General features: G+C 37.4%; 1 protein-coding gene across 3 annotated transcripts in view; it reads left to right on the forward strand.

The window, feature by feature from the left end:
• The window catches only part of TLK1 (tousled like kinase 1), a 157,209-nt gene that overhangs the window by 47,595 nt on the left and 92,383 nt on the right, over nucleotides 1–17,231 (forward strand). For all 3 annotated transcript variants that reach the window (XM_035007793.1, XM_035007795.1, XM_035007794.1), the window contains one exon: nucleotides 277–395. In XM_035007793.1, the coding sequence (XP_034863684.1) occupies nucleotides 277–395 (119 nt within the window). The remainder of the gene's footprint in view (nucleotides 1–276; nucleotides 396–17,231) is intronic.

Below are 17,231 nucleotides of genomic sequence, written 5' to 3' on the forward strand. Positions count from 1 at the left end.
TTTTTAATACATGTGTGTATGTGTCTTTGTACTGAATTGGGTGGAAAATATATTTCTTACTGTGGATTACAGTTGGAAGTGTTGGAAATTCACTGTTGGTTGTTTTGATAAATGAGTGAAGGACATGATAAAAATTTTAACATCTCTTAATCTGTTTATAGAATGCATTCATTAGGTTTATATTGATATCTCAACTAACCACATCTATGTATTTTGTGTTTGTGTGTATATGAAGATATATATTTGTGTTTTATTTTCCTTTTCTATTATTAATAGGTGCAATGGATGAGCTTCATAGTCTGGATCCAAGAAGGCAAGAATTATTGGAAGCTAGGTTTACAGGAGTTGCAAGTGGGAGCACTGGAAGCACTGGCAGTTGCAGTGTTGGAGCAAAAGTGAGTAAAATTATAATCTTTATTTGACATTCTTTCATTGTATTAAATGATCCGGAACATACTTTGTAAAAGAATCCTACATATGTGTTTAATATCAAATTACCACTTACTGTAATTTTTGTAATGTATAGGGAAAAATTCAGTATTTACAAACCTGATTTTTAATACAGCATAACATACTTCAGGGGCATGATGTTCTAATACAGCATAATCGGTTTCAGGAGTAAGAATTAATTGAGTAGATTGAACTGCTCTTCTCCCATTATATAATTTTTTCTCTTCCTTGCCTTTGTCACCCTTGTTCCTATCTGTTTATGTTCCTATTTGTACAACTGCTGCATATCTCTTAGGCTTTCCAGTGATAGACCTCAGGTTGTCTTCAGCTCCCCATTACCTCACACTGTAGTGGATTTCATGTACTTTTTCTCTTATGGACCTCTGTGAGCATTTGTTTAGGTTACATTCTTAGGTGCAGAATTGCTGGGTTATAGGGTATATATAGAGTTAAATTGAATGAATAGTATAAGATTGCTATTCAGAACAGTTGTACAGGACTAACCCATACTTTTAACAGAATGCATGATCATTTATGTATCCCTACATCCCAGAAACACTTGGCATCATCTGGATTTCTCATTAACGTGTAAAATAGTATCCCTCTTTTTTTTTTTTCCTTGTACCACCAATTATTTTGAGCATTTCTTCATGTGCTTGTTAGCTTTTTGGGAGTCTCTTATAAATTGTTACAATGCTTTTCCTATTTTTCTATCAGGATTACTTTCTTTTTCAAACTGATTTTCCCATATTCCATGTATATTTACATATCAATTCCATGTTGGCTGTATACAGTGCAAATAACTTTTCCCATTTTGTCATGTCTATCACCTTTGTTCATGATATCCATTATCGTATAGGATTATTGTAGAGGACTCTTTAATTTTGTTGTAATCAAAGTCACCAATTTTTTTTAACTTATAGTCTGTAACTCTGAAATTTTGGATAGCTCTTGGTATACTTAGAAAAACAGCCGTCACTATGAACCATCTGGGTCAAATAGATCCTTTTCCTTTTTCTTTTGAGGATTTATTTATGTGGGGCGCCTGGGTGGCTCAGTCGGTTAAGCGGCTGCTGTCGGCTCAGGTCATGATCCCAGAATCCTGGGATCGAGCCCCGCACCGGGCTCCCTGCTCGGTGGGAAGTCTGCTTCTCCCTCTCCCACTCCCCCGCTTGTGTTCCTGCTCTCGCTATCTCTCTCTCTGTCAAATAAATAAATAAAATCTTTAAAAAAAAATTATGAGAGAGAGAGAGAGCACCAGAGAGCAAGCAGTGGGTGGGGCACAGGGAGAGAGAATCCCAAGCGGGCTCTGTGCTGAGCATGGAGCTTGATCTCACCACCCTGAGATCATGACCTGAGCCAAAGTCAAGAGTCCATACTTAACTGATTGAGCCACCCAGGCACCCCTACTCTAGTCTTTTATACATTCTTGAAGGATGATGCAGTACTTTGGGCAAGACAAGAAGATAACTTGAGAGATAATCACTTATTTCACTATTGCATCACTCTTTTAGGTCATTAAATCTGCATTATTTTTCTCTTTCTACCATAAAAAACTACTGCAGAGTTGCTTAAAACAAGACATTTATTTTCTTATAGTTCTGAGGGTCAGAAGTCTGACATTGGTCTCATTGGGCTAAAATCAATGTGTGTGCAGAACTTGATTTCTTTCTTGGAGGCTCCAGTGGTGGGAAGTGGGGGGCACCTTTTCCTTGCCTTTTTCTAGCTTCTAGAGGCTGACCGCATTTCTTGGCTGGTAGTCTCTTTCCTCCATCTTCAAAGCCAGCAATGATGCAACTCTCTTACTGTTCTTTGGAAGTCACATCTCCCTCTGACCACAATCTAGAAAGGTTCATCACTTGTAAGTACTTGCGATTAGATTGGCTCATGCCCATCTGGATAATTTGGTATAATTCCCCCAGTTCAAAGTCCTTACCCCCTTACATGTGCAAAGTCCTGTAACATTCACAGGTTCTGGGGATTAGGATGTGAGTGTCACTGGAGGACATTATTCTGCCTGTCATATCCTCATTCTTCTATTTTTTTTTTAGTGGTTTTTGTTTGTTTTAGCATAGTTGGGAATAATTGATGAACGATGATGAGTAATGAAGTAATTCCTAGGATGATGTAATAACAAAATATAGGAAAAATAAGATCAGTAAAATCCCATAATGTAATTTAAATTTGTGAAAGGGTCTTTTGGATGTCTGGTGATTAATTATAAGATAGAATGCATTTTATTCCATTAAAAATAAATCTTATTTTTATTCTTTGGATGTTCTCTAAGAAAGAATAAAAGTCCCCAAATACTAATCTTTTAGAGAGAGAGCATGAATGGGGGGTGGGGGGGTTGAGAAGGAGAATCTTAAGCAGCCTCCACGCCAAGCATGAGCCTGACTTGGGGCTTGATCTCACGACCCTGAGATCATGACTTGAGCTGAAATCAAGAGTCGGAACCTAACCGACTGAGCTACCCAGGTGCCACCCCCCCCACCTTGTGACAAATACCAATCTTTACAAATAGGTAGAACTACTTGGAAAAGAAGCTCAAACATTAAAATTGGGTTCAGTGGACCCTGAGGTATTCTGAGAATTAAATACTTGTTCCTCACCCCTGGGCCACAAAGATATTCTGCAGATTTTTCTGTTAATTTTATAGTTTTACTATCATATTTGCCCTTTAGGCCCCACCTTTTATATAGTATTGATAGGGATCCAGTTTTACTTTTCTCCATCTGAACCAGTTTTCTCCACAGTGCTGCTTTTTTTAAAACATTTTTTAAAAGATTTATTTATTTATTTTAGAGAGAGGGGTGGGGGCAGGGGGAGAGAGAGAATCTCAAGCAGATTCCCTGCGTGTGGAGCCTGCCACAGGCTTGATTACAAGACCCTGAGATCATGATCTGAGCTGAAATCAAGAGTTGGACACTTAACTGACTGAGCCACCCAGGCGCCCCTCTCCACAGTGCTTTTTAAATCATCCATATTTTTCCACTGATCGGTGATGCTACCTTTATCATATATTAATTTGCCATGTATATATATGGATCTGTCTGAAATTTCTCTTACGTTCCACTGGTCTGTATTCTTGTCCCAGTATCACATTTTAAAAAAATACTGTTGTATTTTTGATATATCTTTTTTATATGGTAGAGCAAGTCTCTTCTTTAATCTTCTTTTATAAAGTTGACTCAGTAAAGCTGACTTAGTTTTTTTATGGTTCTTTATTCCCTCATTTAAAATTTGAGTATCCCTTCATTTGCTTGTTAGCATTTGGGGATTCTTCTGTAATAGCTTATTTGTGTCTTTTTCCTTAAAAGATTATCAAATAGAATTCTTATTTTGAATGCATTGCATTTATAGATTAATTGAGGAGTAGTTAAAATCTTTATAAGATTAGGTTGTCCCATCCAAATACATGAAACGTGTCTCCATTTATTCAGTTCTCCCTATAGAGATCTTAAGAATTTTTGGCTAGTTTTTATTAATTCTTTTGGCTAATTTCTGAATACTTTAGTTTTTGTGGCTAAAGTATTTTTTTTTATTTTCTAGTTGGTTATTGTGGACCTAGGAGGTGTTTGATTTTTATCATTTGGTCTTATATGCAGTGGTCTTGCTGTTGGTCCTTTTTTTTTTTTTTTTTTTTTTTTGGTTGTAACAGTTCGTTGATTCTTTAGGCTTCTCTAACCAATAATTATCTTCCAAAAATGACCGTTTTATTTCTTACACCTCACATATATATATTTTTTTATATTGGTCATGATCTTCAGAAATGGAAATATTCTATGTTTTGAGCGATAATTTACACCACATAAACAATTGTCAAATCTAAAAGGAAGGAGAAGCTTAATTTGTAATTTTCAGAATATTGGATACAACTCAACTGTTCCTCATCTAAGAGAAATGTATTGAAAAGAAGTGTGGTATATATATTTATACAATGAAATACTATTTAGCAATAAAAAGTAAGAGACTATTGATAATATGTAACAACATGGATGCATCTCAGATGAATGGATTATGCTAAAAGAAGTCAGACCCAAAAAACTACACACTACAGTACTTACTCCACTTTTTTTTTTTATGTAAGCTCTATACCCAGTGTGGAGCTCAAACTCCACAACTCTGAGATCAGCAGTTACTTGTTCCATTGACTGAGCCAGGAGGGCACCCCACCTTTATTTCCTTTTTAAGACAAGGGTTATTAATTGGGATATTTTGAGCTATTATTTTGTTATGGATTTCTAATTTATTGCATTACATTTTGAAAATATAGTTTGTATGACATTAATTCCTGAAATGTGCCCTGTTTTATAAACATATCATATCTAATAGCTCTTAATTTTATTTGTTCAGATCTTAAATATTTCCTTGTATTGTCAGCTTGACCTTTTTCTGAGTGGCGTATTAAAATCTTCAGCTATATAGGCAATAATATGAAACATCAGTGGTATTATAACAGCATTGTATGATGACAGATGGCAGCTACACTTATGACCATAGCATAACGTATAGAGTTGTCCAGTCACTATGTTGTACACCTGAAACTGATGTAACATTGCGTGTCAGCTGTGCTTCAGTTCATTTAAGAAATCATTGGCTGTGATTATTGATTTATGTATTTCAGCTTGTAGTTATCAATATTTGCTTGATACATTTTGAGGCCATATTTTTACATACATACATCTTATTTTGTTCTTTTTATAACCATGTAATTATTTTTTCATTTAATACTTGTTTTTTTCAAATCTTAAGATTAGTATCATTGGCTTTCTTTTCATTCCTATTTGTCTTAAATATATGGGTATATGTTTTTCTATTATTTTTACTCATTTTGTTTTAATTGTATTTCTTGTAGGCCACATGTCTTTTTTGACAGAATATTAGTGTTTTTATCTCTTAAAAGGTGGGTCTAGTCCATTACATTTTTTGTAATTATTGTTATTTTCTGACTTGCTGTGCTATCTATTGTCTAATGTCTTCTAGTTATATTTCACTTTTATTCCCTTCTACCCCTTGCTTTCCATTGGACAAGTGGAGTTTTTCCTGATGTTTTAAAGTTACATATTTTATTTTTAGTATTAGGATGATACTCTATACTCATTTATATATTTATATTAATTGTATATATATACTCAAACTGATACTTACACATTTCTGCAGGATTTCCCACTCCTCCCCCCAATTTTTTCAAACAACTTTTTACTTTTAAAAAATAGTATGCCTATAGAAAATTGAAAATACTGTACAAAGAATACTTGCATACTCTTTATTTAGATTTAAGAGATGTAAACATTTTTGTGAATTTTTGTGCTCATGTATAGACACATCCCTACCATCTCTCTCTAGTATCACTGTGATCTCTGCAATGAATGTGAACAGATTTTTCTCCAAGGAGCCCTGCTTCATTTTAGTGGGGAATGGTACTTAAGAACCAAGCTAGGTATGCTTGTTGTTATGTGGTAGTCTCTTGGAAGAATGTCAGCTAACGTAGAAAGGATGTAGAATGAGGAAATGAACATTCAGTATTGCCCAGCATAATTATTAATTAAGGCAGGGATCATCAGTGGTTGTTAAAATCATTTAGTAAAATGTTTTAGAGGCCAGTATATTTTCAAGGTCTCAGATTTTCACCCTGTAGATGAGTTATTTATTACAAAAGAGAAAATGGGTATTTAAAATGGAGAGATTTGTTTTTCACTACCATAATAAGGACACTCATTTTTTTTTTTTTTTAAAGATTTTATTTATTTATTTGACAGAGAGAGAGACACAGCGAGAGAGGGAACACAAGCAGGGGGAGTGGGAGAGGGAGAAGCAGGGTTCCCGCAGAGCAGGGAGCCCGATGCGGGGCTCGATCCCAGGACCCTGGGATCATGACCTGAGCCGAAGGCAGACGCTCAACGACTGAGCCACCCAGGCGCCCCAGGACACTCATTTTTTATTGGCAGTGGCACAGACAGTCTGACATTAGGCGCATTCTGAGGTGATGCAACAAGAGGAACACAGATCACCTATAGTTTTCATGGTGGAAATGCTGTTTTTTTTTTCCCCCATGGTGGAAATGTTTGATTTGAATTTAGTCATGAGAAAATACTCCTGCATCATCCTTCTGGACAACTGGCCTGGACTCTTTCTTCAAAGTGTTCAGTGCCATGAAGAACAAAGGGAGGCAGAGGGACTTTTGTAGATTGGTTGAGACAAAAGAGACATAGCCAAATTGAATCTATGAATCCTAATTTGCTCCTGGATTCGGAGAAAAATGGTTATAAAGGATGTTTTTGAGATATTTCAGGAAATTTGAGTATAGACTATATGTTGGATGATGAATTAATTTTGGTTTACTGTTCTTTTTGGATAAGCTTGTATTTTTAAAATACTCATTTAAATTTAAATAATGTTTTTTTTTTTTAAAGATTTTTTTTTTTAATTTATTTATCTGAGAGAGAGAGAATGAGAGACAGAGAGCATGAGAGGGAGGAGGGTCAGAGGGAGAAGCAGACTCCCTGCCGAGCAGGGAGCCCGATGCGGGACTCGATCCTGGGACTCCAGGATCATGACCTGAGCCGAAGGCAGTCACTTAACCAACTGAGCCACCCAGGCGCCCCTTCATTTAAATTTAAAAATACAGATGAGCTACAGAATGTAAGATAGTGTTGAGCAATGACTGTTATAATGGTTTTATCTAAACTGGTGGTAATAATGTGCCTGTGAAATGCTGTATTATTGTGTAAGCATATTTTAATAATGGGGAACCAGGAGTTTGTAATGTGGAACTTAAAGCACAAGGATTAAATTTCTGATAGTGAAGGTGCTCTGGGAGAGGAGGAATGGGAGAAAGGTAAGAAAATCATCTAGGAGTATAGAGTAAAAAATTGATTACCTATAAGGAAGTATGTTATGTTTGCTTAAAAGTAAAGTAATAAGCACAGGCAACAGAGATACTGTAAACAGAACTTCTAAATTACTGTGACAGCGTGTAGAAGGAGGAATAAAAAGAAACTTAATCCAGTAAAAGTGAGGTAGAGAGAAAGAAGAAACAATTCTAATTTTAACTATTAATATAATATGGAAGGAATAAAGTCAAGTATATATTATCACAACAAATGAGAATCCATCTATAGGCTGTTGACAAAAAACATCTCCCCAAAATGACACAGATTGGAAATAACTGGAAAGAAAATATTTCAGGTGATCATAGAGAAGAAGAAAGTAGAATTAAATATAAATTTGAGGTCAGTTTCTCCCTAACTCAGAACCTTCCAAAGACTTCCCATCACATTTAAAATACAGTTCAATGTCTTCATCATGAAAACCTTCTGACCTAACTTTAGACTAACTACCCTGTTCCACTAACAACTGTCCCACTACACCCACATTGTTTTGTAACTTACTTCAAACATACTTCAAATGTTTGCTCAAGTATTACCTCTTCAAAGAGGCTTTCCCTGTCCACTCTATGTAAGAAGATAGCTATATCACTCTACCTTAACTCTTTAATTTCTTTAAAAGTACTTAATTGGTTCCTTACATAATACTAAATATTTATGTTTGTTTTTTGTCTCTTTCCTTTCTTGTACAATGTAAGTTCCATGGGCCCGTGGAGTTGTCTTTTTTTTTTTTTATTGCTATATTTCTAGCACCTGCAATAGTAGTAAGGCCCAAAATAAATATTTTTGAATGCAAGAATGAATATCAAATAAACCATTCTTCAGAAACAAAAGCCAGAATGGTATAAAGAGATATTTTTTAAGGACTAATCATCTGTAAGGAATATATGACAATTATAAATTTTTATAGATCAAGCAGGTCTAAAAATACATGGTGAATTTATTAAAATGCAGTTATAATGAGGGCTTTTAATATAATTATTTTAAATTTTGTCTGTTTAAATATATATAAAACAGCAGGCTATACAAGATTTACTATTTGCACAATATAATTTATAGGGTTGATTTGATAGGTATACATACATGAATACCTATCAAATACCTGACAATAGTCAGTCCTCTTTATTCAGGGATTCTGTAATTGCAAATTCACCTACATGCTCAGATTTATTTGTAACCTCAAAATCAATACTCAGATTGCTTTTGCTGGTCATTCAAGGGCCTGTGCATGTACAGTGTTGAAAAATTTGAGTCGTCGGAGGCTGAATAAAGCAACATTCTGCCTGTGTGTCTCAGCTCTCCTAGTTTAAACAAGTGTTCTTTTCACAGTTTACTTAGTGCCATGTTTTTCACTTTTTTGTGATTTTTATTGGTGATTTTGCTCTTTAACATGGCCCCCAAGGTTAGTAGTGCTGAGGTGCTGTCTAGTGTTCTGAGCACAAGAAGGCTGTGAGGTGCCTTAGGGAGAAAATGTGTGTTCTATAAGCTTTGTTCAGTCATGAGTTATAGTGCTATTGGCTATGAATTCAGTGTGAATGAGTCAACAATAGATATTAAATAAGGCATCTTAAAACAAACACACTTTTATACAGAACAAGGTTATATATTAATTGGTTAACAAAAAATGTGATGCAAAGCTTGCAGGACCCTAACTGTATTTCCCTGAGGCGATGATTTAGCAGCATTCACTAATTCAGTGTTCGCAGCTAATAACAAAACTTGGAGAGAGAGAAAACTTTTATTCTATCTATGCCACTTTTATCTTATCCCAAGCCTGCTTCACCTGTTTATTTTTTACTTGCCCCAGATCCTTGTGGCATGAGTTTTGTGGCTCTGTTATAGGATTACAGATAGAAGGTAAAGGTAAATATTATAAAGAGTACTGATGTAAAAGTTATTGTTTAGCTGTCATGTTGGGAAAAGGAGCTAAATGTAAAGATATATTTTTTATTTTACATAGTGAGGAATCACACATGGTTGAAAGAATTTTAAAATTGTGTATTTTTGGTAAGATAACTATTTGAAGAATTTAAAATAAAAAAGATAATATATCAGGAAGAAGGGGACGCTGTGGAGCCAGTGAACTAAATTCTTCATCTCTCAGGGCTCATGGGTGGCTCCGTTGGTTAAGCATCTGCCTTTGGCTCAGGTCATGATCCCAGGGTCCTGGGATCGAGCCCCGAGTCTTGTTCTCTACTTAGTGGGGATCTTGCTTCTCCCTGACCTGCTCCCCCTGCTTGTGCTTTCTCTGTCTCTGTCAAATAAATAAAATTTTAATAAATAAATTCTTCATCTTTCATGGCAAAGTCAATAAAGAATTTTTTGAAATATAGTACATAATAGAATACTCTGCACCTGTTTGACAGAAAGGACTTAGCAAAGGAAAAAAGAAGTTAAGAATCTATTTTATATTGATTTGGAATATTCCAGCCTGTATTAAGAGAAAAGAAAGCAATGCAGGACAGACTGTATAATGTTATTTTTTTGAATAAGAAGGGAGGAACCAAGTTTGTATACTTCATTTGTTAGTGTAGACATATAGCCTCTAGAAAGATAATAAACAAAGTGAGGTAGCCTATTTGTATTGCCTATTCAAAAATTTCGTTAAAAACAGTTTTTTAAAAAGTCACCTCTGAATATTGGGACTGGTGTGGGAGGGAGAAATTTATATTTTTGTAATGAAATTTTTTTTCCATGTGCCTATGTTGCTTTTATATTTTAAGAAATGTCCCATGAGTGTTTGCCCCCCCCCAAATCTATTTTTGGAAGGCTTCAGAAGTCTGAGTGTGTGCTTGCATGTGTATATAACTGTGTATCTGATAATATAAATGATTATGTACTAGGTTTTTAAAAAAATTTTTTTATTATGTTAATCACCATACATTACATCATTAGTTTTTTTTTTTAAGATTTTAATTTATCTTTTTTTTTTTTTTAAGATTTATTTATTTGAGACAGAGAGAATGAGAGACAGAGAGCATGAGAGGGAGGGAGGGTCAGAGGGAGAAGCAGACTCCCTGCCGAGCAGGGAGCCCGACGCGGGACTCGATCCCGGGACTCCGGGATCATGACCTGAGCCGAAGGCAGTCGCTTAACCAACTGAGCCACCCAGGCGCCCCTACATCATTAGTTTTTGATGTAGTGTTCTATGATTCATTGTTTGTGCATAACACCCAGTGCTCCATTCAGTACATGCCCTCTTTAATACCCATCACCAGGCTAACCCATTTTCCCACCTCCCTCCCCTCTAGAACCCTCAGTTTGTTTTTCAGAGTCCATCGTCTCTCATGGTTCGTCTCCCCCTCCGATTCCCCCCCTTCATTCTTCCCCTCCTACTATCTTCTTTTTTATTTTTTCTTAACATATATTGCATCATTTGTTTCAGAGGTACAGATCTGTGATTCAACAGTCTTGCACAATTCACAGCGCTCACCATAGCACATACCCTCCCCAATGTCTATCACCCAGCCACCCCATCCCTCCCACCCCACCCCCCACTCTAGCAACCCTCAGTTTGTTTCCTGAGATTAAGAATTCCTCATATCAGTGAGGTCATATGATACATGTCTTTCTCTTATTGACTTACTTCACTCAGCATAACACCCTCCAGTTCCATCCATGTCGTTGCAAATGGCAAGATCTCATTCCTTTTGATGGCTGCATAATATTCCATTGTGTGTGTGTGTGTGTGTGTGTGTGTGTGTATACACACACACCACATCTTCTTTATCCATTCATCTGTCGATGGACATCTTAGCTCTTTCCACAGTTTGGCTATTGTGGACATTGCTGCTATAAACATCAGGGTGCACGTACCCCTCTGGATCCCCACATTTGTATCTTTGGGGTAAATACCCAGTAGTGCAATTGCTGGATTGTATGGTAGCTCTATTTTCAACTTTTTGAGGAACCTCCATACTGTTTTCCAGAGTGGTTGCACCAGCTTGCATTCCCACCAACAGTGTAGGAGGGTTCCCGTTTCTCCGCATCCCCGCCAACATCTGTTGTTTCCTGACTTGTTAATTTTAGCCATTCTGACTGGTGTGAGGTGGTATCTCATTGAGGTTTGGATTTGGATTTCCCTGATGCCAAGTGATGCTGGGCACTTTCTTTTTTTTCTTTTTTTTAAAGATTTTATTTATTTATTCATGAGAGACAGAGAGAGAGAGAGGCAGAGGGAGAAGCAGGCTCCCAAGGAGCAGGGAGCCCGATGCGGGACTCGATCCCAGGACCCTTGGATCATGACCTGAGCTGAAGGCAGACGCTTAACCATCTGAGCCACCCAGGCGCCCGATGCTGGGCACTTTCATGTGTCTGTTGGCCATTTGGATATCTTCTTTGGAAAAATGTCTGTTCATGTCTTCTGCCCATTTCTTGATTGGATTATTTGTTCTTTGGGTGTTGAGTTTAAGAAGTTCTTTATACATTATGGATACTAGTCCTTTATCTGATATGTCATTTGCAAATATCTTCTCCCATTCTGTCTGTTGTCTTCTGGTTTTGTTGACTGTTTCCTTTGCTTGCAAAAGCTTTTTATCTTGATGAAGTCCCAGCAGTTCATTTTTGCCCTTGCTTCCCTTGCCTTTGGCGATGTTTCTGGAAAGAAGTTGCTGCGGCTGAGGTCGAAGAGGTTGCTGCCTGTGTTCTCCTTTAGGATTTTGATGGACTCCTGTCTCACATTGAGGTCTTTCAACCATTTGGAGTCTGTTTTTGTTTGTGGTGTAAGGAAATGGTCCAGTTTCATTCTTCTGCATGTGGCTGTCCAATTTTCCCAACACCATTTGTTGAAGAGGCTGTCTTTTTTCCACTGGACACTCTTTCCTGCTTTGTCGAAGATTAGTTGACCATAGAGTTGAGGGTCGATTTCTGGGCTCTCTATTCTGTTCCCTTGATCTCTGTGTCTGTTTTTGTGCCAGTACCATGCTGTCTTGACGATGACAGCTTTGTAATAGAGCCGGAATTCTGGAATTGTGATGCCGCCAGGTTTGCTTTTCTTTTTCAACACTCCTCTGGCTATTTGGCGTCTTTTCTGGTTCCATACAAATTTTAGGATTATTTGTTCCATTTCTTTGAAAAAAGTGGATGGTATTTTGATGGGGAATGCATTGAGTCTGTAGATTGCTCTAGGTAGCATTGACATCTTCACAATATTTGTTCTTCCAATCCATGAGCATGGAACGTTTTTCCATTTCTTTGTGTCTTCCTCAATTTCTTTCATGAGTATTTTATAGTTTTCTGAGTACAGGTTCTTTGCCTCTTTGGTTAGATTTATTCCTAGGTATCTTATGGTTTTGGGTGCAGTTGTAAATGGGATCGACCCCTTAATTTCTCTTTCTTCTCTCTTATTGTTGGTGTATAGAAATGCCACTGATTTCTGTGCATTGATTTCCTATCCTGCCACTTTACTGAATTCTTGTATGAGTTCTAGCAGTTTTGGGGTGGAGTCTTTTGTGTTTTCCACATAAAGTATCATATCATCTGCAAAGAGTGAGAGTTTGACTTCTTCTTTGCCAATTTGGATGCCTTTTATTTCTTTTTGTTGTCTGATTGCTGTGGCTAGGACTTCTAGTACTATGTTGAATAGCAGTGGTGATAGTGGACATCCCTGCCATGTTCCTGACCTTAGGGGGAAAGCTCTTAGTTTTTCCCCATTGAGAATGATATTCGCTGTGGGTTTTTCATAGATGGCTTTTATGATATTGAGGGATGTACCCTCTATCCCTATACTCTGAAAAGTTTTGATCAAGAAAGGATGCTGTACTTTGTCACATGCTTTTTCTGCATCTTTTGAGAGGATCATATGATTCTTGTTCTTTCTTTTGTTAACATATTGCATCACGTTGATTGATTTGCAGATGTTAAACCAACCTTGCAGCCCAGGGATAGATCCCACTTGGTCGTGGTGAATAATCCTTTTAATGTACTGTTGGATCCTATTGGCTAGTATTTTGGTGAGAATTTTTGCATCCATGTTCATCAAGGCTGTAATTCTCCTTTTTGATGGGGTCTTTGTCTGGTTTTGGGATCAAGGTAATGCTGGCCTTATAAAACGAGTTTGGAAGTTTTCCTTCCATTTCTATTTTTTGGAACAGTTCCAGACGAATAGGTATTAATTCTTCTTTAAATGTTTGGTAGAATTCCCCTGGGAAGCCATCTGGCCCTGGGCTTTTGTTTGTTGGGAGATTTTTGATGACTGCTTCAATTTCCTTAGTGGTTATGGGTCTGTTGAAGTTTTCTATTTCTTCCTGGTTCAGTTCTGGTAGTTGATAACATCTCTAGGAATGCATCCATTTCTTCCAGGTTATCTAATTTGCTGGCATAGAATTGCTCATAATATGTTCTTATAATTGTTTGTATTTCTTTGATGTTGGTTGTGATCTCATGATTTTGTTGATTTGGGTCATTTTTCTTTTTGATAAGTCTGGCCAGGGGTTTATCAATCTTGTTAATTCTTTCAAAGAACCAGCTCCTAGTTTTGTTGATCTGTTCTACTGTTCTTTTGGTTTCTATTTTATTGATTTCTGCTCTGAACTTTATTATTTCTCTTCTCCTGCTGGGTTTAGGCTTTATTTGCTGTTTTTTCTCTAGTTCCTTTAGGTGTAGGGTTAGGTTGTGTACTTTGAGACTTTTCTTGTTTCTTGAGAAAGGCTTGTATTGCTATATACTTTCCTCTTAGGACTGCCTTTGCTGCATCCCAAAGATTTTGAACAGTTGTGTTTTCATTTTCATTGGTTTCCATGAATTTTTTAAATTCTTCTTTAATTTCCTGGTTGACCCATTCATTCTTTAGTAGAATGCTCTTTAGCCTCCATGTATTTGAGTTCTTTCTGACTTTCCTCTTGTGATTGAGTTCTAGTTTCAAAGCATTGTGGTCTGAAAATATGCAGGGAATAATCCCAGTCTTTTGGTACCGGTTGAGACCTGATTTGTGACCTAGGATGTGATCGATTCTGCAGAATGTTCCATGGGCACTAGAGAAGAATGTGTATTCTTTTGCTTTGGGATGGAATGTTCTGAATGTGTCTGTGAAGTCCATTTGGTCCAGTGTGTCATTTAAAGTCTTTATTTCCTTGTTGATCTTTTGCTTAGATGATCTGTCCATTTCAGTGAGGGGGGTGTTAAAGTCCCCCACTGTTCTTGTATTGTTGTCAATGTGTTTCTTTGCTTTTGTTATTAATTGCCTTACATAATTGGCTGCTCCCATGTTAGGGGCATAGATATTTACAATTGTTAGATCCTCTTGTTGGATAGGCCCTTTAAGTAGGATTTGTGTCCTTCCTCATCTCTTATTACAGTCTTTGGTTTAAAATCTAATTTGTCTGATATAAGGATTGCCACCCCAGCTTTCTTTTGGTGTCCATTAGCATGGTAAATGGTTTTCCAGCCCCTCACTTTCAATCTGGGGGTGTCTTTGGGCCTAAAATGAGTCTCTTGCAGACAGCATATTGATGGGTCTTCTTCTTTAAAATCCAGTCTGATAGCCTTTGTTTTGATTGGGGCATTTAGCCCATTTACATTCAGGGTAACTATTGAAAGATACAGATTTAGTGACATTATATTGCCTGTAAGGTGACTGTTACTGTATATTGTCTGTGATCCTTTCTGGTCTATGTTACTTTTAGGCTCTCTCTTTGCTTAGAGGACCCCTTTCAATATCTCTTGTAGAGATGATTCGTGTTTGCAAATTCCTTTAGTTTTTGTTTGTCCTGGAAGCTTTTTATCTCTCCTTCTATTTTCAATGCAGCCTAGCTGGATATAGTATTCTTGGCTGCATATTTTTGTTGTTTAGTGCTCTGAATGTATCACGCCAGTCCTTTCTGGCCTGCCAGGTCTCTGTGGTTATGTCTGTTGCCAGTCTAATGTTTCTACCATTGAGGTTACATATCTCTTCTCCTGAGCTCCTTTCAGGATTTTCTCTTTGTCTCTGAGACTCGTAAGTTTTACTAATAGATGTTGGGGTGTTGACCTGTTTTTATTGATTTTGAGAGGGGTTCTCTGTGCCTCCTGGATTTTGATGCCTGTTTCCTTCCCCAAATTAGGGAAGTTCTTTGCTATAATTTGCTCCAATATACCTTCTGCCCCTCTCTCTCTTTCTTCTTCTTCTGGGATCCCAATTATTCTAATGTTGTTTCGTCTTATGGTATCACTTATCTCTCGAATTCTGCCCTCGTGATCCAGTAGTTGTTTCTCTCTTTTTCTCAGCTTCTTTATTTTCCATCATTGGTCTTCTATATCACTGATTCTCTCTTCTGCCTCATTTATCCTAGCAGTTAGTGCCCCCATTTTTGATTGCACCTCGTTAATAGCCTTTTTGATTTCAACTTGGTTAGATTTTAGTTCTTTTATTTCTCCAGAAAGTGTTTCTCTAATAACTTCCATGGTTTTTTCAAGCCCAGCTAGTGTCTTTAAAATCATCATTCTGAACTCTAGGTCCGACATCGTAATAATGTCCGTATTGAGTAGGTCACTGGCAGTCAGTACTTCCCCTTGTTCTTTTTGTTGAGGTGATTTTTTCCATCTTGTCATTTTGTCCAGAGGAGAATAGATGAATGAGAGAACAAAATGCTAACAGGGTAACAACGTCCCCAGAAAATATACTCTAAACAAATCAGAAAAGACCTGAAACCGGGGGAAAAGAAAGGGAAAGAAAGAAAAAAGAAAAAGGAAAAGAAAGAAAAAGGTAAAAACAAAAACAGAACAAAACAAAAAAACAGAATATGATCACATATGATCAGGCTGGTGCATAGATCAGTGCCACACACTAGATTTTGGGCGTATTTTGGTCTGTTAGAAGAAAGTGCCTCCCAAAATTTTAAAGAAAAATTTATATATGTACAAAAATAAGGTTTGATACAATGAAGTGATGGAATATGATTGTAAAGATGAAAATTATAAAAAATTTTATAACAGGAATTGTGATAAGAAGTTGTTTGAAAAAAGAAGAAGAGGATTTAAAAAAAAAAGGGAGAGAATGTGATCAGGCAGGAGACTAGAACAAAGGGATACACTAGAGATTTAGGGTATATTTTTGTTACAAGAAACTGTATCTCAAAATTTTAAAGAGAGAACAACTTATATATATATATGCCAAAAATAAGGGTAACTACTATGAAGGGATAGAATATGACTCTAAAAATGAAAAATAAACGTGTTTTTTAAAAAAGGGATTGATAAGATGTTGGTTGAAAAGGGAAAAAGAAAAATTCAGAAAAAAAAAGTTTTAAAAAAAATTAACTTTGAAAGACTAAAGAATCATGGTAAAAAAAGCGATGGATTCTATGTGCAGTATTCCCCTAGTTCTGGAGTTCTGCCGTTCTCATTGATTGGTAAACTTGGTCTTGGCTGGCTATTCTTGCTGATCTTCTGAGGGAGGGGCCTGTTGCTGTGGTTCCCAGATGTCTTTGCTGGAGGCGGAATTGCCCTGCCCCTGTGCGTCTGGGCTAAGTAATCTGCTGGGATATGCTCTTGGGAGCTTTTGTTCCCTGCAAGCTTTCAGTGCAGCTTTGGAGGACAAGAGTGAAAATGGCGGCCTCCCTCTCCGCCCTGGAGGAGCTGAGAACTCGGGGCCCCACTCCTTGGTGAGCCCCCAGAGAAAAGCAGTCAGTCACTCCCATCTCCCTGGTCTCCGGCTGTACTCCGTACTCACCTGGTATGTGACCGAGTGTTTCTATCTCTGGAGCACGACCCCATGTGGAGTCTCCAAACCCAGCAGATCCCTGCGGTGTGCTCCCGTGCCGCTCCTCCCGGGTGAGGAAGGGGAGTCTCCCCGGATCTGCCGCTTGTTGGGTCCCTGCTGGAGGAGCAGTGGCCCAACTGTGCCGTGGATCACAGTTTATGGCAACCCCGAGCTGAGAGCCCGCGCGCCTCAGCTCCGTCTCTGCAGCCGGCTTC

The sequence above is a fragment of the Mirounga leonina genome, unplaced genomic scaffold, assembly GCF_011800145.1.
Source record: "Mirounga leonina isolate KUSES-001 unplaced genomic scaffold, KU_Mleo_1.0 Mir_151, whole genome shotgun sequence".
NCBI lineage: Eukaryota > Metazoa > Chordata > Mammalia > Carnivora > Phocidae > Mirounga > Mirounga leonina.